At 42.7% G+C, this 25,727-nt stretch overlaps 2 protein-coding genes across 2 annotated transcripts in view; one reads left to right on the top strand and one right to left on the bottom strand.

The window, feature by feature from the left end:
* The window catches only part of GRIN3A (glutamate ionotropic receptor NMDA type subunit 3A), a 170,945-nt gene extending 159,779 nt beyond the window's left edge, over positions 1-11,166 (top strand). The window contains exon 12 of the transcript XR_010407841.1: positions 11,113-11,166. The gene's annotated coding sequence lies outside the window, so the exon portion shown is untranslated. The remainder of the gene's footprint in view (positions 1-11,112) is intronic.
* Positions 880-25,727, bottom strand: RNF20 (ring finger protein 20). Its single transcript, XM_045882803.2, has 20 exons — positions 25,572-25,727; positions 24,310-24,464; positions 19,073-19,240; positions 18,807-18,954; positions 18,469-18,651; positions 13,882-14,000; positions 12,068-12,214; positions 11,814-11,891; positions 11,502-11,621; positions 9,544-9,723; positions 8,244-8,379; positions 7,794-7,915; positions 7,308-7,678; positions 6,400-6,517; positions 5,651-5,800; positions 4,310-4,522; positions 3,324-3,449; positions 3,032-3,172; positions 2,235-2,336; positions 880-1,989 (listed from the first exon to the last, which is right to left on the bottom strand). The coding sequence occupies exons 2-20, from the start codon at positions 24,436-24,438 to the stop codon at positions 1,813-1,815; spliced, it is 2,928 nt and encodes a 975-aa protein (XP_045738759.1). The 5' UTR covers positions 24,439-24,464; positions 25,572-25,727; the 3' UTR covers positions 880-1,812.

The raw sequence follows: 25,727 nt of genomic DNA, 5'->3' as shown, positions 1-25,727 counted from the left end.
GTTCCTTATGGATCTAAAACAATGATTCTTTTTTCTTAAAGATTTATTATAGGGGCTCCTGGGTGGCTCAGTCGGTTAAGCGTCTGCCTTCAGCTCAGGAGGTCATGATCTCAGGGTCCTGGGATGAAGCCCCACATCGGGCTCCCTGCTCAGCGGGGAGTCTGCTTCTCCCTCCCCCACTCCCCCTGCTTGTGTTCCCTCTCTCGCTGTGTTTCTCTCTGTCAAATAAATAAATAAATCTTTAAAAAAAAATTTATTTATTTTAGAGAGTGAGACAGAGAGTGCGTGGGGGGAGCAGAGGGAGAGGGGGAGAGAGAATCCTCAAGCAGACCCCCCACTGAGCAAGGAGCCTGATGTGGGGCGCGATCCCAGGATGCTGAGATCATGATCTGAGCCGAAATCAAGAATCAGATGCTTAACCAACGGAGCCACACAGGCGCTGTGATTTTTTTGGAGGATTGTGAGGTTTCAAATTTCCTTTGAGAATCTGAAAAAAGCTATGAATAAAGTACATACAACACAAACAAAATTTTGTATACAATTTGTGGGTATTTCTGAAGCCCATTCACTGGCCTCTTCTGTAGTAAGAAGCCAGACTGTCCAAAAATCATCACCATTTTTGGTAATTATCTCAAAATGTCTCTAAGAGCTATGTTGCTGGGACTTCAAGCTAGTTGGGACTAGAGGCTCCCTGCTCTTCCCAACTAGAGGAACTTCCCCTAAATCCAGCTCCCCATGGGACTAGTGGTTTTCTGCCACAATATTCCAGAGGCTGCAGTCCCCTGATGCTGGGCAGCCAGCTTTCTTAGCCAAATGTCATAAACAGTAAATATCCCAACCCAAACCACCTGCTGCCCAAGAAAAACACGAACACTAAAACAAACTGAATCCTGCTTTAATTGAAGCTTATGGAGTATAAAGTCCTACAGAAACATTACAGAGAATCTTCCGGAAAACAGGGATCACAGCAATCCCTGTAGAGAGGCAGATGAGAGTAATTCATAGCTCACTAAGGCCTCTCTGTATCAAGTTCCCAGAGTACCCAGAAGATCTCTTTATCATCTCAGTCCTGTTCCCCATCCTCCCCAAGCTTGATTTCATTGTAAGATAAAAACTAAATTTGAAATTATTCTGGCCTCAAGAAATTTAAAGACTTTTTAATGAGTAGGACATTCAAAACTTAAATAACTTCCAACATGGAACCCAGCTGACCTTAACAAGTTACTTTGTTAGGGAATAGAAAATGGACTGAATCATCCTGGACATAATTTCATTAAGGCTTCAAACCATCCAGGAAAAAGTGGCACAATTATACCATTTTATAATCCAACTTTACAAAAAGTTTACTACCCAAATCAAGAAATGTTTGTGCCCACAGAGAGCTTATTTCTAAAAGATCCTCCTCACCCCCCAAAACAGCCGTAGGTCTCCACTCTTCTTTGCTCCCTTCTCTGTGTCAGAAACACCAATTTACTTCTTCAGGAGGAATGGAAATCCAAGATTATATAGTAAGCCTGAAGAAGAAAATGCTAGGAAATCTAAAAGCAGGAAAGAAATAAGCTGGTGGGGAAGACAAATGAGAGTTGTTTGTTTCGAATTCATTCTTAAACCCAAGACTTGCCTTTACCGGTCCTTTTCCCTGAAATCATCTAGCTATTAGAGAGGAGAGCCTGGACGTAAAGTCTGTGAAGGAAAGGTCACTGGCAGACAAACTGCCCTGTAGGTGACAGTCAAGGAGAGAAGAGGTAGAGGTTTTGGTGGTTAATGAAGAAGTGCCTGTCTAGCCACTCCCTCTTCTACTCTTGGCTCGGCTCAACCAATATAGATGCGATGGAAATCATTGGCACCAAACGCAGCGTTACACTTGGGACATTTGCGCTGACGGGTGTCATAGCGTGTCTTCACACACTCAAAGCAGAAAACATGAAAACACTTGGTCAGTACGGCGTCCTTTTTACGCATGTTGCAACATGGACAGGTCAGGCGTGCCTAAAAAAAAAAAAAGAAGTCAGAGTCTGATCGACCATAAAGGTTTAAATGGCTATCATATGGAAGCAAACGAGCAGGAAACCCACGAAGCACGAAGACAAGAGTGCCACCCCCGCCCAAAAGAAACCATCCTCTGGTTCCCTTCATGTAAATAAGTTCAGTGTTTATTCTCCCAGTCTATCAGCAGGCCACTTCAGGCCTGAACAAAAAGAACACAAAGAAATCACCGAGGCAGTTTTCCTAACCTTGTAATCCTTAATCTCCTCCATCAGGATCTCATCACACTTGGGCACATTGTCTGGTTTCTTTGTGGTCTCCAGCTTCCTTCGAAGCCGAGAGATGTCCTCCTGTGGTAAGAGAGCATACCCATTAGACGCACTCCCCCAGACCTGCCATTCTGAGGAAAAAAATTGCTCCAACTTGAACTTTCTGCTCGGCAAAGAAAGGACTTTCTGTCCTCTCCCGGCCAATTATCTCTTAGGAATGCAGAGAACTGGAATGGCAAATACCTTCTTTTGTTCCAGAGCACAAAACCATAATCCTATTACCAAACTGAGTTGCACCTAACTACTGTCAATGCAGTTCTGTAAAAATACAGTCTAAGAATTTAAAAAAAAAAGATGAAAAATTTGATAAGCAACTTTATTTTAAGGCAATTACTTTCAAGCTGAAGGTAGAGTGGATTAAAATAATTTACAGATGTATGGATAAGGATAGAAAGTCATCATGAGAAACACTGGACATGCCAAAAATAGAAACACTATAGAACTTTAAAATCCTCTAGTTTGATATGTTGCTACTTCTTTATAAATTTACCAATTCATTCAATTCATAAGTATGTATTTCATGCCCACCGGTTGGTAGGCACCGTGACAGGCTTTGGGGGATATGGCAGTGAAGAAAACAGACTTGGTCTCTTCACTCAAGGAACTTATAATCAAGTAGGAGATGACACACATCAGACCAATGACTCTTTCATAACATTTCAGAGCTCAGAACATACGTAAAAGGTGAAATGTAAAGAAAACACAATTGCTCTTGCCTGGGCTCGTTTGAAATTGAACATGTCCTTTTCTTTGGTGACACTGTTCTCCACGATCTCATCCTGAAAATCATGGAGCTTCTTCTGAGCCAACTCCAGTTGCGCTTTGAGGTCATCTGCCAGCTGGGCTGCCTCCATCGCCTAGGCAGGATGTACAAATAGCGTCCACTTATTTCTAAGGAGGCAAAACGTTAACCCGGTCCAAGGAAGAAAGTGAACCTCTAATTTCATCCGTGTCCTACTTATTTGTTCCTCTGAGACTAACTTTAGATTACAGAGTAAGCAATCCTACCTTGCGTTTATTCATCTCTAAGGCTTGAGTCCTAAGACCCAGCTCCTTCTCCCCCGTGCCAATGTTGCTTTGTAAGAGATGCTCCTTCTCTTCCAATTTCCTTACTACCTGTAACTGCGCATCAACCTTTGAAAAAGAAAAATCATACTTTAACACAAACAGGAAAGAAAAAAAACTATGAACTGACTAGGTGCTGTTAATCCATAGGCCCACAAAAAGAGTCTGTTAGAAATCTCAAATCATCGCTCTCTTTACCCATGAACCCTTCAAAATACATGCAAGACCACAATACTTAAAAGCTTCCCTTTTCATACAAAAAAAACCAAAAAAATCATTGTTGATGATTCAAGCAAGAGTTTAAGAAACCACTGAAAATTCTTCTCCAAAATTGCCAAGAGCAAAAGGAATTACATTTACAGATATTCACCTTTTAGTCATACTAATTCTCGAAGCCTGGCAGTTCATACTAGACCATGTAAATTACAGCTCAAACAAAGGCCATGTGTATCTCTCTCAGAATGGTTAGAAGTTCTAAAGCAGTCTTTTTCTTGAAATTCACACACAAAGTGGAGTCACCATGAAAGGGTAAAAAGTCAAGTCACACCCCCACAGACTCTCATCCCAACATCCAGAGGTAATCAGGTAACCACTCTGTTTCTCATGCAGCCTTCCAGAAATTTGTAAACTACACAGCACACACACAAAGACGTACACATTTTTAAATAAAAGGGATAATAAAACAAATCACATAATGATAACATCTTCCATACTAGCAGATCCATATTTGTTTTAACAGCTAAACTGTACTTCTTTGCAGGGATGTATAATTTGTTTAAAAGAATGCTAAAAATATACATTTATACCAGAATGCTAACAATACACATTTTCAGGGTTTTTTTTTTTTTTAATGCCACAATAATCATTCTTTAACGCATGTAGAAAGTGCCCTACTTCAACAGAATTCTGGCAAGCTCTATTCAAATTACCTGAGTCTTTAGAGTCAAAACCTGGTCAGCTAGCTCCTCCTTCTCTTCTTTAAGTAACTTGTGGATCTGATTTGACTTGATACGCTCAGACATGAGCTTGAAATTTGCATCATCCTTCTCCCGCAACTGCTGCATTAAACGGATATTTTGCTCTTGCATGTCTTCAAAGGCCTGGCCTGTAACATCCATCTCCGAGAGGAGAGCCTCTTCCTCCTAAAATACGGAGAAAGAACCCTCATTTTAATAGAATCTTCTAACTCCAAAGAAACGAGCGCTGGAAACTAAGCTTTCCCAGTGTTCATTCAGAAATAAATTAACCTAGTGACAGAGAAACTCCGTTTTAAGCAGCTTAGTTTTGTCACTTGGCTTAGCCCGAGGAATACAAATGAAGCCTTAGTATCTGAAGCCACTGGCACTGATGATCTGATGCTCCGCTGATTTACATTCAGAGTAAACAGAACCCCTACACACCACAATGCAGCAAACTGACCAAGCAGCAGTTGGTGAAGAGAACTTCTATCACAAAGCCTCCCATTTTCCCACACTGTTCCACAACTGTAATACCACATTTCACTACAGACTTTCCAACAGTACCGCACAACAATCTGATGGGTGAAGATCAGTACCTAAAAATATGTATTTTTTAAAGATTTTATTTATTTATTTATTTGAGAAAGCATGAGAGCAAGATTGAGAGAACGAGTGGGGGGGGAGAGGCAGAGGGAGAAGCAGACTCCCCGCTGAGCAGGGAGCCCGACATGGGCCTCATTCCCAGGACTCTGGGATCATGACCTAAGCCAAAGGCAGCCACTAAACCGACTGAGACACCCAGGTGCCCAGTACCTAAAAATATTTTGACTTATATTTTGTGTTATGAGGAGACTGTGAGGAGAAAAGTCTTTACAGACCATGACCTGAGCTGAAGGCAGACGCTTAACGACTGAGCCACCCAGGCGCCCAGTTTTGTATATTTGTAATCATAATGTATATAAAACCTTATATATATATTTTTTTATATTTATTTTTTTTATTTTTATATTTATTTATTTTTCCCCCATTTAGACTCACTCCTGATTCCAGATCAGCAGAGGAAGGATAGATCCCTCCACAAACAATGTTTGAACAACTGGCTACCCAATTTGAAAATAAATTTCCTGCCTCACAAATACATAAAACAAAATAATAAAGAATGAAAGACGTCATTCTAAAAACAAATGTACATATAGGAGAAAAATATTCACAAAAAGAAAAAGACTGGAATGAAAGAGCACACTGCACTGTCAATAACTTGTCAAGTAACATTTATTTAAAAACCCAACTAAACAAAGAGAGTGTGCCCACCTGCTTGGCCATGGCCAGCTTCTTCTGCAGGTACTCTATCTGCTCCTCAACTGCCCGGATCTTCCTCAAGGCGTCCTCATCAGCCATCTTCTTGTTCTCCTTTTTCTCCTTATCCTCTAGATCCTTGAGTCTTTGCCTTAGGTCTTCCAACTAGAGAAGGTAAGGAATCATATGCATGAGAAGAAAAAGCTATAATACAATTTCAAAAATCAACTGATCCTGTATAGATGGAGGGCCCACAATACCAAAGAACCTTGAGAGAATTCGAAAGGGAAACGCTTTACTGGCAGGCCACATCACACTGCTCTAACTTCCCTCCATTCCCACATGACACACTTGTATAAGCAACGCTGGTGAGGAGTGCACGTGCACCTCTCTTTAGGATAGTGGTTCTCACCCTTTTTTTAAGGCCCCCAAATTGTAAGAGAATATGACATTCTTCCCAAAAGTAATCAGAAAAGTGACTCACTATAACAAAGATTTATGGGAAAAGCGTTAATGGGAAAGAGGGAATAAAAAGCCTGAAAAGGTTACTCCTATTCCCAGAAATTGTGATACACCTTACCACCTAGTGGACAATACAGAAATCTGTTTTATTTTAGATGATCTCTGAAAGGGAAGAAAATGCTGCTGAGTTTTAAATGCTAACTTTAAAGATGAAGAAAGAAACTACATCCTTCAGAAATGTGAAGGAAAATCCCATAAATGCAGACTGTAACAGAATGACAGGTAATGGCAGACGACATTACCTCTGCCTTAGACTTCTTCTCAGCCGCCATCAGCTGAACTTTGTCTCTCTGTTCCTTTGGGGCAGAGCGGTACATATCTAGCAATAGTTTCATCTCCTTTTGGCTCTCTTGTGCCTTCCTATGATGAGGGTGGTAGAGGGAAGGGAAGGGTGTAACGAGAAAACACAGGACATCAGAGCAAGGGAATTTGGAATTGAGCAAAATCATTTACAACAGTTCCATGTACATCTTACAGCACAGCTCTAAAAGAAAACTTCTTCACGGACCATCAGGAGACTTGTGGATATACTCAGAAACTATAGAAAAGCAAGCTAACTAATGGAATCATTTCTCCTTCAGACCAAGTTCTCCAACATAAAGTTATAAAATGGCACAGTATGTGACATTATGTTGGTATTTCATTAACCGACAGGTCTGTCTTACCATTTCCATGCCTGCAGGAATAAACCTCCTAAGACATCTCTTAAAATGATCTGATACATACACAAACTGGTTAACTGCTAGGCAAACAGATCAACGTTGTTCAAGTTATGCTGATACAAACTCTACCCATTATGATTTTAAATTATAGTTCATGCCAGCAATCTGCCAGCAGTTAATTTCAATAATTCTCATGAGTATTGCTTAAATCATGACACCCTGGTCCCTTAATTTGGATTCATGAAGAATAAGGCTATAAGTTCAGGGCTTACTGAGACCTGACCACTGAACCAGACTACGCGAGAGCCCGCACAAGCCATTTTGACTGCACACTTGATTAAAAATTGAGAGCACAATTAATTGTACATTTAGTTATACCCAAGATACTAAGATGGTCTGTAAGTCATGCCACCCACCAAACAGTTCATGCATGATGTCCTAACCTCAGCTTCTGAGTCAGAAACAGTTTCTCTAAATTCTGCTCTTACTTGAGTTCAATCTTCAATTGTTTGATAACTTCTGCTTCCTTTTTCCTTCCATCGTCATGTTTCCCTTTCTCTTTATCCTTAGCAGAGTCTCTTTCTTTCTCTGACTCTTTCAGTTTCTGCTTCTCTCGTTCCCTCTCCTTTTCCTTCTCCCGCTCTCTTTCTCTCTCCCTCTCTTTGTCCCTCCTTTCTCGTTCTCGTTCTTCCTCATCCCGTTTGGACTTAATTTCATTGACTTCTTCCTGAGATGCCTTTGACGCAGAGGACTGGGCAGCTAAGTCCTCAGGATCTTGCTTCAGTTCTGCAGGCTCATCCTTCGGGTCCTCAGTACTGGACTGAGACTGCAGGAGGGCAGTGCCGCTGCGCAGACGGGTCTGGGGGACAAAGAGGGAAAGGAAGCGCATCACTGACAGCAACCACCCTGCTCGCCTCCCTCGAACCCGGCTACACGAACAGAAGAGCAGCACTTAGTCTACCCGTCCTGGTTACCTTGTTCAGGTCAGACTGGGCTTCTCTCAATTTCCGCTTGTACCTCAGGACCTCGCCTTTCAGCTGGTGATTGTGATTCTGGAGGCTACTGATGAGGTGGCGCATCTCCCGGTTTATGGGGCCTTAAATACAGCAACAGCAATGTTACGAAGAACTGTGACCAGGGCAAAGGCACAAGGAGAGAAAGTGCGGAACACATCAGGGACCTCTGAGAAACAGGGAAAATTACCAAAAGAAAGATTCCTTCTCACAAGAAGAAAACAAAACTGGCCAGTCTGAGTTGGGAAAAACAAGCACCAAGCTGTGAGCCAAAATGAATTCCAGGATTTGGTTTAAGGGTCTTTAAGACATCGGAGCTCCACTTAATCCTAACAAGTCCAGGTAACCATACGGTATTGTTTAAGGAAGGCATATGCAGTAAGCTGCAGGGTGAAGCAAGAATAATCATACCTGCTTGCTCATTGGCGGCAAGGGTCTGCTCAAATTCTATCCTCAGCATCTCATACTCCTTGCGGACCTGGGCCAGTGTATCTTCCAGCTGGATCACTTCGGTCCTCAGCTTCTTATGAAGACTAACTTCATCTCGCTACATGCAAAAAAGGGAACCAATCAAAAATTCTTATCCAAGGGCGCCTGGGTGGCTCAGTTGGTTAAGCGACTGCCTTCGGCTCAGGTCATGATCCTGGAGTCCCGGGATCGAGTGCCGCATCGGGCTCCCTGCTTGGCAGGGAGTCTGCTTCTCCCTCTGACCCTCCTCCCTCTCATGCTCTCTGTCTCTCATTCTCTCTGTCTCTCAAATAAATTAATAAAATCTTTAAAAAAAAAAAAAAAATCCTTATCCAAATGTGGAAACATCATCATATTCTATTACTAGGTTTCCTAATTTTGACCCATAAGGATCTAAGAAGAAAAAAAGGAAATACTAAGAGGGATTACTCTGAAAAGTTCCAATTCAATCAATATATAATAAGCACCAGGCAGCTACGAAAAACTGATTTGAAAACTGGCAGGATATTAAAGAAATAGGGGAAATAGCCCCTTCCTGTGAGAATGTTATAATTTACAAGGAGTACAAACAATAAAACGGGATATAAACATTGTAAGGTAAGATATATTAAATTCAATTCATTTGTCAGACATACAGTAAAAGACCAACTATGACAAACATTACCTTAAGGACTATGGAAGGTATAGAAGTGAACACATGAATAAAAGTTTTTGCCTTAAAAAAAAAAAAAGTATTTACATTTGCCCGGACCCATATAATGGCTTATAAACGGTGCGGCAGCTTCTACCCACTACTCTCGCCCATGCACATAGGCTCCAGCCATAGTAAACTATTTCTAAATCTGTTCTTCTCACTGCTGAGAATGCCCTTCTATTTTGTCTACCAGTAAACCTGCATTTATACAAAACTTGTATTTACGTTTTCTACCAGTAAACTTAAGATTCACACTTTACTCTGGCAAGTGGTTATCAGGAAGGTTCCACAGGAAATCAGATGCTCTCCTTTATTACTGCCTCTTTTGGGTACGCCTCTGCTGTCCCATACCTCATTCTAATGGTCACTACTCTCCCCGCTAAGCTGTATGATCCCAGATGCCAGGATGCCCACCATCCAGCAGAGTAAAGACGTATGGCCACTCCATACACGCTTATCAAATGAGCGATAATTGCTCATGAGAGGGTAAAATTATAAAATTTACAAGGCAGAAAAGCTCATATATAGAAGACAAAGCGAGGCTGTTACCTCAATGAGCTCAACTTGGCGCTGGTGGGTCCCCCTAGTGCCATGAAGCAGTGTCCGAGCCTCATCCAAGTGCGCTTTCAACTGCAGGCTCTCATTGTACAGGACGGAGAACTGTGACTGCATACAGCGGTACTCCGGGGTCTCCTTAACCGCCTCCTCCACCGCGCTCCGCAGCTCCACCTGAGGAGGGCCCAAAAACGAGTCAGAAGCAGAAGCTAGCGTCTGTGCCCTAGATGCCAGACAGGGAATAAAACCTTAAACTCAGTGATGTCCTGTGCAATTAAGACAAGCTTTTTTTGTTTTGTTTTGTTTTTGTTTTTTAAGATTTATTTATTTGTCAGAGAGAGAGCGCACATGCAGGGGAGCAGCGGACAGAAGGAAAAGCAGGATCCCTGCCGAGCAGGGAGCCCAATGCAGGACTCAATCCAAGGACCCTGGCATCATGACCTGAGTTGAAGGCAGACACTTAACCGACTGAGCCACCCAGGTGTCCTGAATTAAGACAAGCTTTATGAAGATTATGGATTATATCTGCCCACTCTTCTAGTTCTGTAAAATCTACATCAAATTAAATCTGACCAGCCAAGAGGTGACACCAGGTAGGGGCGCCTGGGTGGCTCAGTTGGTTAAGCGACTGCCTTCGGCTCAGGTCATGATCCTGGAGTCCCAGGATCAAGTCCCACATCGGGCTCCCTGCTCGGCAGGAGTCTGCTTCTCCCTCTGGCCCTCCCTGCTCTTGTGCTCTCTTTCATTCTCTCTCTCAAATAAATAAATAAAATCTTAAGAAAAAAAAAAAAAAAAAAGAGGTGACACCAGGTACCTGTGTTCTCCACCCAAGAACTGTTTAATTGATACGTATTTTACATTATGTATCAACCTACACCCAATGACACTAGAAGAGCCCTATGAAATTTGTCAGATGTGGGGACACAGAAAACCCTATGAAATTTGTCAAGATGTTTAATTCTTAAAACATAGTCGAGGACCCTCGTCATTAACTTGTTCTTTTTATTAACAGTCACAGAGAAATATATTTTTGACACTGTATCAAAAATAGTTATGCTTCTCTTAAGCAACGATCTGCTTTAGTTACCCAAACACTTTAATTGATTTAACTCAGGTTGGGTTTTTTTTTTTATTTTTTGTTTTTTTCAGTACAAACATCTTTATTTACCTAGAAACAAATCAAATTATAAAAGACATTTGGCGGGGCACCTGGGTGGCTCAGTCGTTAAGCGTCTGCCTTCGGCTCAGGTCATGATCCCAGGGTCCTGGGATCAAGCCCTGCATCCGGCTCCCTGCTGGGAGGGAAGCCTGCTTCTCCCTCTCCCACTCCCCCTGCTTGTGTTCCCTTTCTTGCTGTATCTCTCTCTGTCAAATAAATAAATAAAATCTTAAAAAAAAAAAAAAAAAAAGACATGTGGCTATGACCAAAAGAGGGGCAGGAAGACTTTCAGAATCCATGTTCTTCCCACACCCCCAAGAACCTGGGGAGAGAAAATTCTAACAGGCAGGTTTGAAAACCAACAGGAACCATCACTGATCATGTCTCTTTCTCTGTTTTGGCAGGTAGGAACTGCAGAGCCAAATCCTATGACCCACATTTGGCAACTCCTGACACGTGAGTAGCCTCCCCTGCTACAGGATGTATGTATTCCCTGCACAGATCTTGTACACAAGCCCCATTTTTTAAAATCCATTTTGGATCATCACCCCAGTTTACCCTACTCATTTTTCTCAACAATTCCTAAGTTAAAGCACCTTGATTCAGTCTTTGTAGGTTGTTTTAGATCCTTTTCAGAACAAGGCACAGTACAAATAATTAAGTAAATAAATAGATACACCAACAAAACTCACATTTTTCTTTTCCCTCATAAGTTATGAGGGCCGACCAGCATGTATGTGAGTTGATCAGTGAAAAGTTTCATTTTACGGCCCTTCAGAAAGGTTTCTCCTACCTTCAGCTTCTCATTTTGGGTAGTGACCTCCTCCAGGTCTTGCCGAAGTTTCTCCAGCTCACAGTGACGGTTCTGAGCCAGCTCTTTATTCTCCTCAAGCTCTGCATTCATTTCCTCAAACTGGAGAGAAGCAGGAAAATAGCAAGATGAGCATAAAGAAAGAATTCTTAAGTCGTTGCCATTCCTAAGCTTCCACCTCACCTTCCCATTCTTCTAGCACAACCCCACCCTGCCACCTGTGAACTCCTCAGTACCGAGCACGACAGCTGACATGAGGTCAAAGACGTGTCCCGAGCGAGTGCCGGACTTTACCTTCCGGGCATTGATGGTGATTGTGCCACCATACAAACTGCTCCCCGCTCCATATACCTTATAGCCTTTTGAATTCACCTAAAGGAGGGACAGAGATTCTTTAGTGAGAGGAAAGCCGAAGATTTTAGTCTGATAACCAAAGTACTTTCAAGAGTCCATTTTGTCCCCAGGTACTACTACCCAGGTCCGTCCTTTCTGAGTAAACTCCTTAAAAAGGACTCTAGCCTCTAAACCGTGAATGAAACAGCACTTGCCCGTTCTAGGACTTCTGCTAAGTGTCGGTTGAGTCGCTGTTCCCTCTTCCGAATTTTGTCAATATCCCACTGCAGGTCATCGATCATGGACTCAAGGACAGACACTCGTGACTCAGCTGTCTCCACTTTACTCTGCAACTTGGAGAACTACATCCCAAAGACAGGCATCCAGAAAAAGAAAGCCAAAAAAAGAGTGAGAAAAGCAATACCTTCCATCACTATCTTACATCCCAAATCTCACAAAATTAACCCTTGCTTATGTATCATTGTAGACAAAATTTAAATAGAAGTTGCTTCACCTTCTTCCCAATGCATGAGTGTAAAAATAAAATCATGAAAACTCTAATTACAAAACTGTTACATGTTCACATTAATCTATATATACCCTTTGTGTTGGTTTTAAAAAATGGCCCCCAAAATCTTTGGTAGTCCTCCCATCAAGAGGTGGTGGCACTGTCCCCTCCTCTTGAATCTGGGTCAACTTTAGTGACCCAATGGAAATGATGCTACATAACTTGGAGGTTATGTCTGAAAGGCCATGCAGGTTCTACCTGCTGTTCTTGGGACATTCATTCTCTGGAAGAAGCCAGCTGCCATGTTAGAAGCCCAATTATCCTGAAACTGCCATGCTGGAGAGGCGACATGCAGGCGTTCCAGTGGACAACCGAAGGGGAGCTCCCACCCAGCTGACAGGCGACATCAACAGCCAGCCACAAAAGCCATGGTGGACGTCAGCTCAGCTGAGCAAAGCAATGTCTCTCTCCAGGGTTAGTAATGCTACATGAGATTTGGGAAAGGGCCAGAAGAGGTGAACCTTCTCACCCTGGTCGCACCTAATTAATGTCTCAAACGTGACAGAAAGTTATTCTATTTTTCAATACACTCCGATCTATTTATAAGCACTGCTATACTCTACACATTAATAAACTTCCCAGAAGATTCTCATGGAAACAGCCAGCATGGACCTTGGCACTCGAGTTTACAAAACAAGAGCATAATGAAGAACGTGGGCTTTGAAGTAAAACACCTACATTCAAATCACAGTTCAATCACTTGCTGGCTGTGTGTTCAGACCAGTTACCAACCTCCTTGAATCTGCTCCCTTGGCAGTAAGATGGGAATTGTTTGACCATTAGAGATGATACTCATCAAGTACCGAAGTGCTAGGCACTAAGTAGATGGTAACTACTAACTAAAGTATGTCAAATTTCAGCACAATATCCTTTCAACTAAACTGAAATGATAATCAGGTGTGTCAGAAAAATCTTAAAGGCCTATTATCACTTTATCTCAATCACTGTATATAAATAAATAAGTACCCGAGTCCTGACATGATTTAGTCATGGTACTATTTATGCCCAAGTGTGGGCTGAAAACCCATATTCCTCAAGTTCCCAGGCCATCATCAATACAATAGTTCCTACTGTCCCTTTCTCAGATGAATTTCTACCAACCCATTCCTCAGTAATATTGTGCATGGTATTTTATATTTGGGGTAATTCATCATTTGGGGGATTGGTGTGTTGTTTCACAAAACCCCACATGATGGTATTTCTTCCTAAAAACTAACACCGTAAAGTTTTCTATTTAACAGAGGCACAAGTCTAGGAGAAACATTTGATTTTTTTTTTTCCCCTTAACCTTTCCTCAGATTTTGATTTCTCAGACCTGGCTGCTTTAGCCTGCCCTGCATGCTCTTCAATATAAAAACAGGCTTTCTATAGTCAGATGATCCTCAAAGCATTCAAAATTCTGAGTCTATTCCAGTGCCACAGACCACTAGAAAGTAGTATCTCTCCTTTCGGATCAAGTACCTCCTGAGACATGGTGCGATGCTTCTCCTGAAGGAGGTCTGTCAATTCCTGTAGCCTCATGTTCTCCTGTCCAAGGAAGGAATTCAGCTCCTGCACCGCCTCCTCCACTATCAGATGATCTGAGAGAGAAGAACTGCACTTTAGTTTAGCATCTATAGTGTCCAGTTTTAAAACTGCACCTCCCACCAAAATATTAACATGCTATGTCACTTTATTCTCCTGAAAACCTTCAAGAAGTAGGCTGGTTTTTATTATCCTCACGTGACTGATTCAGTACCCAGACCTTAGCTGACTTGCTTAAAGAGATGAGCCAACCTTGTGCTTCAGGAGAGGATGACACAGAGCCAAGGTCACCTAACACCCATCCCTTTCCACAAAGTCAAAATGTAGTGAGAAAAGAAATGGAGGTTCTGTAACTTTATTTGGATAAGGCACAATCACCCAAAAAATGCATTTTAAAATTGTAGACAAGGCAGAGGTATCTCTCATCAGTGTCAGACTTCATAGCAATAACATTCTATTTCAAAAAGCTATCACAGGGGCGCCTGGGTGGCTCAGTCGGTTAAGCGTCTGCCTTCGGCTCAGGTCATGATCTCAGGGTCCTGGGATCGAGCCCCGTATTGGGCTCCCTGCTCCGCGGGAAGCCTGCTTCTCCCTCTCCCATTCCCCCTACTTGTGTTCCCTCTCTCGCGTGTCTCTCTCTGTCAAATAAATAAATAAAATCTTTAAAAAAAAAAAAAGCTATCACAAATTCCTATTATTCACTAACAGCAACATGAAGCATCTCTCTGTTGAAAGAGAGAAGGGGGGTGCAAAGGGGCAGAAATTTCCTTGTTCAAATGAGCACCTATAAAATCACAAAGGATAAAGATAAGAGCCTTCAATTACTTAACATATTCTGGAATATGATGCTAGGGGCACTCCTGAAGCTCAAAAGCCAAAATGTACACTATAATTTACAAAGAAAGGAGATAAATTTACAGAACTTATTACACCAAGTTAAAACTAGAGTCACAAATATAATAGCTCAAATCCAAATGTTAGCAAGTGAAACCAGGTACTCTCAGGATATATAGTGCCCTGGAGAGAGTTATCAGGAGGAAGAATTGTGGGCTCTCCTACTACCCCTTGGCATCACTCAGAAACACCATACAGAATAGGTTGGTCATGTGGTGGTTTTTGTGGTTTTTAACCAGGATTGCCTGCAGAATCATTTGTGGAACTTTAAGATTAGACACTTCCCTAGGACCCGTCCCACACCTACTAAATAATACCACCCATGGGCAAGGCCAAAAAAACATATGCTCCGGAAGCTCTCAAAGTGATTCTGGTTCATAACTCAAGTTAAGAACTAGGAGCTGAATTTTAGTCTTTTTAATGTCCTGAGATACTCAGAGGCCTAGAATACAATAAGAGCTCAATAAATACTTACTGAATTAATAAACAAGCTGATAAATGCAATTCTTTTGAATCAAGGATAAAATAAACATGGGGAAAAAATGAACTGCCAAAAAAGTATAGTTGATGCTACAATTCATACTTTATAGATCTTTATCTCTTAACAAGTTCAGCTTATCAACGGCAATTGCCTTTTATGCTATAAAAAAATAACTCAGTGATTTGTAACTCATAATGTATTTATTTTTGAACTTAAACTCTAACCTGTTAAAATGCATGCCATCAAAAATAATTTTAAAATACTATTCAGTATACCACCCATTTCAGTTCCTTTTTAAATATACCAATTATTTTACTGGATATTCATTTATAAAATCAAGTTTAACACTGGCATAACCTCTGCAGATGGCATATTATCTGCATATAATATGCATATGGTTTATCCATGCAGCATATTACTAGAATTTAACCATATCATCCAACTGTTCCAGTATAGCCAAGGGAGAAAGAAGTAACACCCAGCTCAGTTTACATTAGGTGATAGGGAGGATTTATAGCCACTCATTCACCATAATTAAGCATGCACTAGATACCAGATACAGAGATTAGCTAACCCATAAGTGGATGTAATATATGAATACAAAAGTCTGGGAGGACACAAACCACACTGCTTACAAAATGGTTATCTTTGAGAAGTGGGATGGGAGGACTTTTATAGTCTACTTTTATCTATCTCTGATTTATATATTCTAAAACTGGTATCCAAATAATTAAATACACAAATATGCTAATACACTTATGCAAAAGCAAAAGAAACCCTTTCCCATCAAATTTTCACAAGTCTTTTACATCCCTCATCTTCTAATTCTGTTGATAATTTAGCCCAAGTATCCTTAAAAAAAATTAGAGTAGGAGCGCCTGGGTGGCTCAGTTGGTTAAGCGTCTGCCTTCGGCTCAGGTCATGATCCTGGAGTCCCGGGATCGAGTCCTGCATCGGGCTCCCTGCTCAGCAGGGAGTCTGCTTCTCCCTCTCCCCCTGCTTATGCGCACCTTCTCTTTCTCTCTTGCTCACTCTCCCTCTCTCTCAAATAAATAAATAAAATATTAAAAAAAAAAATTACAGGGGTGCCTGGGTGGCTCAGTTGGTTAAGCGACTGCCTTCAGCTCAGGTCATGATCCTGGAGTCCCGGGATCGAGTCCTGCATCAGGTTCCCTGCTCAGCAGGGAGTCTGCTTCTCCCTCTGACCCTCCCCCCTCTCGTGCTCTCTCTCAAATAAATAAAATCTTAAAAAAAAAAAAAATTACAGAGAGTGCCTGGGTGGCTCAGTTGGTTAAGCGTCTGCCTTTTGCTCAGGTCATGATCCTGGAGTCCTGGGATCGAGTCCCACATTGGGCTCCCCGCTCAGCAGGGAATCTGCTTCTCCCTCTGACCCTCCCCCCTCTCATGCTCTCTCTCTTTCTCAAATAAATAAATAAAATCTTAATAAAAATAATATAAAAATTCTTATTTGCCCGCCCAATGGTTCATTACATCCAACATACTACTTTCAGAAATGAAAGGTTAAACATCTTTCCTTTTAAGTAGGCTCCAGGCTGAATGTGGGACTTGAACTCACAACCCTGAGATCAAGAGTCACATGCTCTACTAAGCCAGCCAGGCACCCCGAAAGGTTAAACATCTTAATAATAATCAGAGAAATTATGGTATTACAACTAGACCATGATTATTAAAAATGTGAAATCAGGGCATTTAAGAAGATGCAACCTAGCTACACAAATACTTTACTATACTGTAAAAGCTTAAATTTCTCCATTAACACTGACTAGTAACATAATTATTTCAAATAGACACTTCTCCATCCGTGTAATATTTTCTTTTATCTTTTTATTTTTTTGAGGGGGAGAGGGGCAGAGGGAGAGGGAATGAAAGAATCTTAAGCAGGCCTCATGCCCAGCACGAAGCCCAGTGCAGGGCTCGATCTTATGACCTGAGATCATGACCTGAGCCAAAATCAGGAGTTGGATGCTTAACCGACTGAGCTACCCAGCCGCCCCTCTTTTATCTTTTTAAACACAGAGACCATCTAACAATTCTAAAATCTGAGCCAACCCTTTCTGAAAATATTAGAGATAACAGATAAACAAAAAACAAGAACATATTAAAACTGACTCTTTGGGGGGGCACGCCTGGGTGGCTCATTCGGTTAAGTGTCTGACTCTTGATTTCAGCTCAGGTCATGATCTCAGGGTTGTGACATCGAGCCCCGGGTCGTGGAGTCTGCTTAAGATTCTCTCCCTCTCCGTCTGCCCTTCACAACCCCTCCCCCCACGCTCTCTCTCAAATAAATAATTATCTTTAGGGGTGCCTGGGTAGTTCAGTTGGTTAAGCGTCTGCCTTTGGCTCAGGTCATGATCCCAAGGTCCTGGGATTGAGTCCCGCGTTGGGCTCCCTGCTCAACAGGGAGCCTGCTTCTCTCTGCCCCTCTCCCTGCTCATGCTCTCTTGCTCTCTCGCTCATTCTCTCTCAATCTCAAATAAATAAATCATTAAGAAAAATAATAAATCTTTAAAAAAAAAACTGACTCGGGGCGCCTGGGTGGCTCAGTCGTTAAGCATCTATCTGCCTTCAGTTCAGGTCATGATCCCAGGGTCCTGGGATCGAGCCCCACATTGGGCTCCCTGCTCGGCAGGAAGCCTGCTTCTCTCTCTCCCACTCCCCAGGCTCGTGTTCCCTCTTTTGCTGTGTCTCTCTCTGTCAAATAAATAAATAAAATCTTTACAAAAAATTAAATTTAAAAAACTGACTCTTTGAAGTCAAAGTTCAACATCTAATAAACAAAATTTTTTAAATATAATTACCAATATTTAAAATAATATCCAAAAACAGAGCTACTCCTTAAATAATAAAATTAATTTTGCTACTTATAAAAGTGTTTAATTAACAGAGTATCAGAATGGGGCTTTCCTCAGCTTCTTACAAGACCGTCATGTGGCTCAAAATATGAAGCACTTGTAAAATATTAACATGCCATAGCAACGACATTACTGGTATTACCGGTAATACTGGAGATTGGATTCCAAGGAATGTAATCAAAAATAAATACATAAGTCTGCCAACTACAAATTAGCATGCAAAGGTGAGCTCTTATTCCTCCCCCTTTTCTCCCAGTCTCCTGGTTCTTGCCTCACCTCCACTGTTCAGCTTCCGCGATAAGAGCTCTACTTTTTCTTGTAATTTATCATAGACAGTCACAATCTGGGACACAGCTCGGCGGGAGGACTCCACACGCTCCTGCAGCTGAGACTCCATTTCTTCACTGGAACTGCTGGCCAGAGTAGCAAGGAAAGAGAAGGCTGGCTCTTGCCCTTCCCCTGAGGACACGGGGGGGAGGAAAAGAAGCTGTCAACGTTATAAAACTGGAAATACCAAAATCTTCTTTCTTTCCTCAAATGGAAATCCTGAAAGCAAAGCTCTACTTCAAAAACCCACATGGCATGTGGTGGTAGCATCCACCACAAATACTCACCTCTCTCTCGGTCATCTTTCCGTTCCTGATTACTATCAGAGTCTGGTTCTGGTTCCGGCACGACAAGGGCTTTTCTCTCCGTGAGGAGATCTCCCAAACCCTGCTCCAGATCGTAACGTTTAAGGATGATACGGATGTTTTCATCAAACTGGAGAAGGGTGGGCACGGTTATGAAAAAAACAAAACACAGCCTGGGAAATGAAGAGAGTGCTAAGGCAAACAAAAATGCTCAAATAAAAATCTGAGCAAATAAACGAGTGAGCTACCTGACTCCAGTACCGGTTGACAATCAGCAGCGAGGCGTCATCGGTGGCCTGTCTTCGTTCCAGTTTTTCGATGTGCTCACGGAGTTCATCTTCAATGGCCTGCCGTTGATCCAGCATTTCTGCCAGCTTGCGATTTTTGGTTTGCAGTGTTCGAATGTCTAGCTCCTCCTACCCCAGGAAACCAATCTTATTAGTCTCCACAAAGAAATCAGGCAAATCAGCTGTTAAATTCAACAGGGTCATATTAATTAGTAATTTCCTGTGACTAAAGCTATTCATTTTTAAAAATCTTACAACAAATAATTGGATAAGTAGGAACAGAGGAAGTAAAGGAAAGAACCTGCGATGAAGCGAAGTAAGAATGACACTAATATACTAGAACTTGGACCTCACCCATCTCACTGTTCTCTTCTCGTGGACACCCACAGTCCTGTGAGGCTCCACTATCCAGGTCGACCACCTTCTATCCTGACCACAGTTGCCATCTATCTCCTCAGCACCGCCCCCCACTCATTCAAGAAGCTTGGCACCTGGGTCCTTCTCTGCCCCAGTCCCTGCCAACATACCCAGTGAGCGCAGTACCCATGTGGATGTGTACACATGTGGACAAACCATCGAATCCTCCAGGGTCTAGGCTGCGTTCTGAATTCCTTAACTCCAATGAGTATCTCCCCCACTGTGCTTCAGCCACACAATTCAAAAGCCACATCTTGGACTTCTGCCATTATCTGGAACTATGCCACAACTGAAATCTTAAATTCCCTGAATAAAACCTTATCTTTCCAGGTACCTCATGCCCTTATCCCCATATACTGATCCTCATCTATATCTCCCAGAATTTTGAATTCTCTCCCTTTTCCTTGTCAGTCCCTTCTGTCTCCACTATCTTCCATACCTTGACCTCAACTTGTGCTCAGGATCTCATTCTCTTCTGTTTCTGCAAAAATATTGCTCCATCAGTAATTCCACACCTTTCTCAAATCTTTCATTTTTCTCCCTAATTCCTTCCCTAGGACAAGGTGGGGGCTGGAAGTGGGGAGGGTGGGGGGAGTATCCCAGGCAAAGAAACAGGATTGGAAAGGATTACATTTTTACTTTACCTAAGAATTCATGAATATTTTAAAGTAAGAACTGTTTATTAGAGCACCAATTTCTCGTCTTGCTTTTATTTGCCTTCTTCCATTTTGGCTAAAACATTCTTGATATGCCAAATTAGTCAAGAGTTTCCCAAATGTACAGCTTATTAATACTATTAATAAATGAAATCTTCGGGGCACCTGGGTGGCTCAGTTGGTTAAGCGACTGCCTTCGGCTCAGGTCATGATCCCGGGGTCCTGGGATGGAGTCCCGCATCGGGCTCCCTGCTCAGTGGGAAGCGTGCTTCTCCCTCTCCCACTCCCCCTGCTTGTGTTCCCTCTCTCTCTGTCAATTAAATAAATAAATAAAATCTTTAAAAAAATAATAAATAAATAAATAAATGGAATGAAATGAAATCCTCAACCTCTTCTCTGAGCCCTCCTTTTCCCTTCTTGCTCTAACTGAAACCTGGATGAGAATGCTGTTGCCCTGCAGGTTTCTCTGGCACTGCACTGGGCCTGGAGACAGGCAGGCATCTTCCTTGTTCTCCACTGCCACTTCCAGGCCATTAGCCCACCTGCCTCCCTAAAACCTCCTAGCTTTGCAGCTCACGCCACTGGTCCACACCACCTGCCACCCTGCCTTCCTGCACTGGGCTATAAACGCCCAGATCACTTCCCCATGTTTCCTGAAGATTTAGCACCTAGCTTATTACTACTTTCCAACGCTATTCCTGTCACAGTTCTTACTGATTTCAATTCCCATACAGATGATCTTTCCTGTATCTCAAATCATCAAGTCGTTGACTTCCTTTCCACCAATGATCTTGTCCTCTACCTCCCGCAGCCACCAAACTCCCAGTTAGTCTTAGTGTTAGCTGTATCTGTCTGCTCTCTAAGCTCAATTTCAGACATCCCATTCTCTACAATTACCACCTACTTTTCCAGCTCACTCTCTCTAGTTTCCTGATTCCTATAGTTCTTCACCTCCTCCAGGATCTACAATCCATTGGTTCTATACCTTTCCCAACCTTCATTCCTCTCACTTCCTCACTCCCTTCTTTATTGAACTTAAATTCTGCAATCAGTCATAATCACACCCTTTTCTAACCTCCTTCTTCCTTGCTCCTTCTTCACACTTACGTGGTAAAAACCCCACCCCTGGTAACATCCAACTCTCCACTCCTCCAGGCCTACATCCATGCAGCTGAACGTGACCACAAAACATAAAGTACCACGCTGCCTGGGCTCACTTTGAACTCATGATCACAGAGTCAAGTAGGTCCTCAGTGCTGCCCAGCAACAATACTCGATCTCTCTAGTCCGTTCCCTCTTCAAGATGACTACTTCATACCTTCTCCTGTCTCTTCAAACCTCCAACACTTCCTCCCCCATCCTCACTCTCAGATGAGTCGCCTCTGATTTCACTGAAAAAAAAACAGAAGCAATCAGAAGAGAATGTCCACATCTATCTCCCATAACTGCAGCTACCGACCTACATACATCTGAACTCATATTCACAGCCCTCCTCTTTGTTGCTACGGATCAACTGCCCCTGTTCCTAGTTAAGGCCAATCCCCCACTTGTGCGTTATAGCACATGCTCTCTCCCCTATTCGTGGAAATCACACCAGCAACCATCTCCTCTTTCTGCTACCTCATCAACTTTAGCATCTCTACCAAATCATTTCAATCAACATGCTGTAATAGCTCCTACTTTACAAAGAAAACAAAACCACTTCCCTCAACCCCACATTTCCATCTGGCTAATGCCACATTTTCTTTGTCTTGCTTTACATCAATACTCTTGCAAAACATGGTCTTTCCCCCTTTCCTCTTCTCTTCTCTTCAGCTCACTACAATCAGGCTTCTAGCACCACCACTCCATGAATACAGTTCTTATCAAGGCTCCCGAGAACCTTCTACTGCCAAACCTAATGTCTCACTGCTCTCCTCACTCAGTGCTCTCCTTACTCAAACCATCAGCAACACCTGAACAACTCCTTCGTGAAACAACATTCTCTTCATTTGCCTTCTGGACCCCCACTCTCTCTTGTTCTCCTACTTCATTTTCTGTCTCTTTGATCAGTCTCTTCTCATCACCTTGACGTGAAAATATCAAAGTGCTTCAGGGCTCTGTTGTCAGTCAAACCTCAAACCTCTTCCTTATCGACACTCACTTAGAGCTTCTAGTCTCATGGATTTAAATACCTCCTACAAAATGATGACCCCCAAATGCACAGCGTTAGCCAGACCTCTCCTCAGACTGCAGATTACAGTATCCAACCACCTACCCATTCAGATGTCTAATAAGTATCCCAAACTTGCATGTCCAAAATCAAACTCCTGCCTCATCCTCCACAGCTTCCCAAAAAGTCTGCTCCTCTCTTACTCCTCCCCAGCTCAGCAAGTGGACAGTCTGTACTTCCAAAATTCTGGATCTCATAAACTTTATCCAATCCATCAGCAAATCTTGTCAACACTACCTCCACAGTGACCCAAGCCACCACAATCCCTCATCAAGATTACTGCAACAGCCTCCTGTTGTGGACACTTTTGTGCCCCATGCCATGTCCTGTCAGCCTGCCAGACTTCAGCACAGCTATGGTGGACAGTTCCATCCACCGCCAGTGTTCCCACCTCAAGCTGCCCAGAGTCTTTTCATTTTTTGTTCCACAACCTCAGCTGGCTCACTACAACAACCTTGAAGCGCAGAGGAAGAGATATTGCCTTTAAGGGTAACCTTCAACCAACTGGGGCAGGAATTAGTGGATATATGCCCCAGCTCCCCACCCTTAGAGACATGAAATGGAAAGGAGAAGAGGGAAAAGGAACAAGGGAATGACTTTGCCAACTGAACTCATAAACCTTGCTCCTCTACAATCTATTCTCCAAGCGTAAGGCAGAGCATGTTACTCTCCTGCTTAAGACCTTCCAAAGGCTCCTCACTACCTTGTGGATAAAGTCCAAACTGGGATGTATCCTCTCTGCCTCCCTTAGAGCATGGGGCTATTAATCCCTATGAACAGCACTTCTCCCACTCATAACTGTTAGAACAATCTGTTCCCTTGGCAGTGCCACCTTACAAACTGAAGTCCAGGGGCTGTCTTCAGTGTAAAGCATAGTATCTGGCAAATAACAGATGCTCAACAAATATTTATATTTATTGAGTTAGCAAATGTCCTTGGGATGCATGATGAGATCCAGTGTTAAAACAAAATCACCGCCTGGCAGAGGATGGAGTAGCTGAACCCCAGAGACTCAGAAATGACACTTCATCAACAATTTACTCTGAATGTTCCCATTATTCTCTCTGATCCTGAGCCTAATTCAAATAAGCAAGAGATGTGGTTTTATAAGCTATACAAATGTAAAGCATTTTAACACCATATCCCCCTGGCTGAGTTCCAGAACACAGACTCCTGATCTAGATCCAAACCAATTATAGTGAGCTTCTGATGTCTAATGGACATATAACATTACTCTAAGCTTCTGGTGTATAACAGTCTAATGAAACTGTCAACTCCATAATAGCAAGGACAGAGACTATTTTATTCACCATTATATTCATAATATCTAGCCCAATAATAATTATTAATAGCTCACACATATTGCATACTTACCATATTAAAGGTAACGTTTTAAGCCCTAACAGGGGCTCTTTCATTTTATCCTCTCAACAACCCAATGAGGTGGGTATAATAATTACATTTTATACACAAGGAGAAGAGGCAAAGGGAGGAAAACAGAAGGCACGCAGCTAGGAAGTGGTAGTGCTGAGGATAAATTCCAGGTCGTCTGGCCTCAGACTCTGACCCTTCATCACTCCGTCAGTGATTTTGCTACACTGCCTCTTAGTACCTAGCACCTAACTTTTCAGTGAATGAAAAATGAATGTAGTTTCCCAATGCTAATGCCTATAATCAATGTGTATCAGGCACCACACCCTCCAGAGATTAGAAGCATACCTTTGAAAATAAACACCAAATGTCCACATACTCTTTTCAGAACTGACCACCACATCATTTCACCTACTTCTGACTATTTTCCTCTTCTTTTCAAATAAATTTTTCTTACATCAGAAAGCTTCCTAAACTCTTACTTTCAGGATGCAATTGAGAAAAAAAAAAAAGCGTACTCTCATAGCACTGTTTCCACATACCGTTGAAGAGACACCCCCGAGCTTAATCGTCTCCACTGTGGTCCCTGAATCTTCAACAGCTGTTTTCTTCTCCGGAGGCACGGATGTGCCAGGCTCTCCAGCTGCTCTTTTATTTCCAATTCCTGACATCTTGGCACCAGATGATAGCAGTCTTCCTGGAAGGGAAAAAAAAAAAAAAACCCAGAAACTTAGGTAAGAGATACAAGAAGAGACACAATAAAGAGATCACCTATAATGTAAAAACTAGCAATTTTTCTGGCCAGCCTTTTAACCGAAATCCATTAACTTCATACCAAGTGACACAAGCCCCAAATTCCTCTTGGAAAGAAAAAAGTAAACTGTGGAGTAAGAGTCAGGGCTGAATTTACACAACCACTAATTTCTGAATAGGATGCTGATAAGAAATGAGACAATGGGCAAAGGATGAAGACACCAAGAAAAATGTCAGAGAAATCTCACTTCCTGAAATGCCAGAATCAGAAAAAATAGTTTGATTAGGACAGGAACTAATTCTATTGTGTTGGAAAAATCACAGAGCTGAAAGAGATCTCAGAAATGTCTACTAAATCATTAATATTGAACAAGTCGTGTATCATCACTGAGGCTCAATTTCCTAAGCCAGAAATAAGAGTATATAATTACTGTGCCCCTTTCAAGGAATGAGTAAGTACAGAAAGAACATAGCACAATGCCTAACACGAAGAATGCACGCAGAAATACTAGCTCCCTTTCTTATACTTGCAGTTTCTTCCCTATTTGCAAACGTTCTCCTCATGATTTCGTGCAACCCTAGGGAGCCTGGACCTGAGAGTGAATCACCATTCTACCTCTCAGGGAGCCGTGTTGCCTTGAAGGAGTTCTCCAAGAGCTTCGGTTTCCTCCTACGTACAGTCGAGTGCAACAAACACTCCGTCTACCTAAACTGCCTCCCAGGGTTTCGGAGCTCAAAGGAGAAACGGATGCTAAAGCACTTTGCTGCTTTAGAAAGCAGCCCTGCCATCACCGAGACTACACACTACCCTGCTTCCTATTCAAGCTCCAGGAGAAGGCGTTATCGGCGGCAGTAACCTGAGTCGGACCTCGCCTGGAGAGAGGACACAGAGGGCCAAGACAAGGGCCGCACCCCGACCCGCGAGGCGGCAAGGACCCCAGCCTCCCGCGCCGCCAACTGCAGGCCCAGGAGAGGGAAGCCCCGGAGCCGGAGAGGGTGGAGATTCCCGAGGGCCCGCACAGTCCCGCAGTGCCCTTGGCCGAGATCTAACCTGGGTCCTAACAACCGGCGCCGCTGGGCAGCGGCACTCAGGCAGTTATTCACCAAGGTCCGCTCAGCGCCCCCACTTCTCACCCCCGACCCGCGGGCGAGGATCCATCGAAGCTTCCGGGGGGCGGGGCCAAGGACAGGAAGAAGGTCGAGAAAA

The sequence above is a fragment of the Mirounga angustirostris genome, unplaced genomic scaffold, assembly GCF_029215605.1.
Source record: "Mirounga angustirostris isolate CCGP_5_RB_7025 unplaced genomic scaffold, mMirAng1.0.hap1 SCAF_15, whole genome shotgun sequence".
Taxonomy (NCBI): domain Eukaryota; kingdom Metazoa; phylum Chordata; class Mammalia; order Carnivora; family Phocidae; genus Mirounga; species Mirounga angustirostris.
The sequence above is the reverse complement of the archived record's forward strand: the minus strand, read 5'-3'. Positions and strand labels throughout refer to the sequence as shown.

What these genes read in the sequence shown, in the direction of transcription:
- RNF20 (XM_045882803.2), bottom strand. Translation starts at nt 24,438, where the DNA reads ATGTCAGGAATTGGAAATAAAAGAGCAGCTGGAGAGCCTGGCACATCC. An exon ending in GCGGAAGCTGAACAGTGGAG is followed by an intron (nt 14,001 to 18,468) that starts GTGAGGCAAGAA and finishes CTTCTCTCTCAG; the next exon opens with ATCATCTGATAGTGGAGGAG. An exon ending in TGCCGCCAATGAGCAAGCAG is followed by an intron (nt 7,916 to 8,243) that starts GTATGATTATTC and finishes GCTGTATTTAAG; the next exon opens with GCCCCATAAACCGGGAGATG.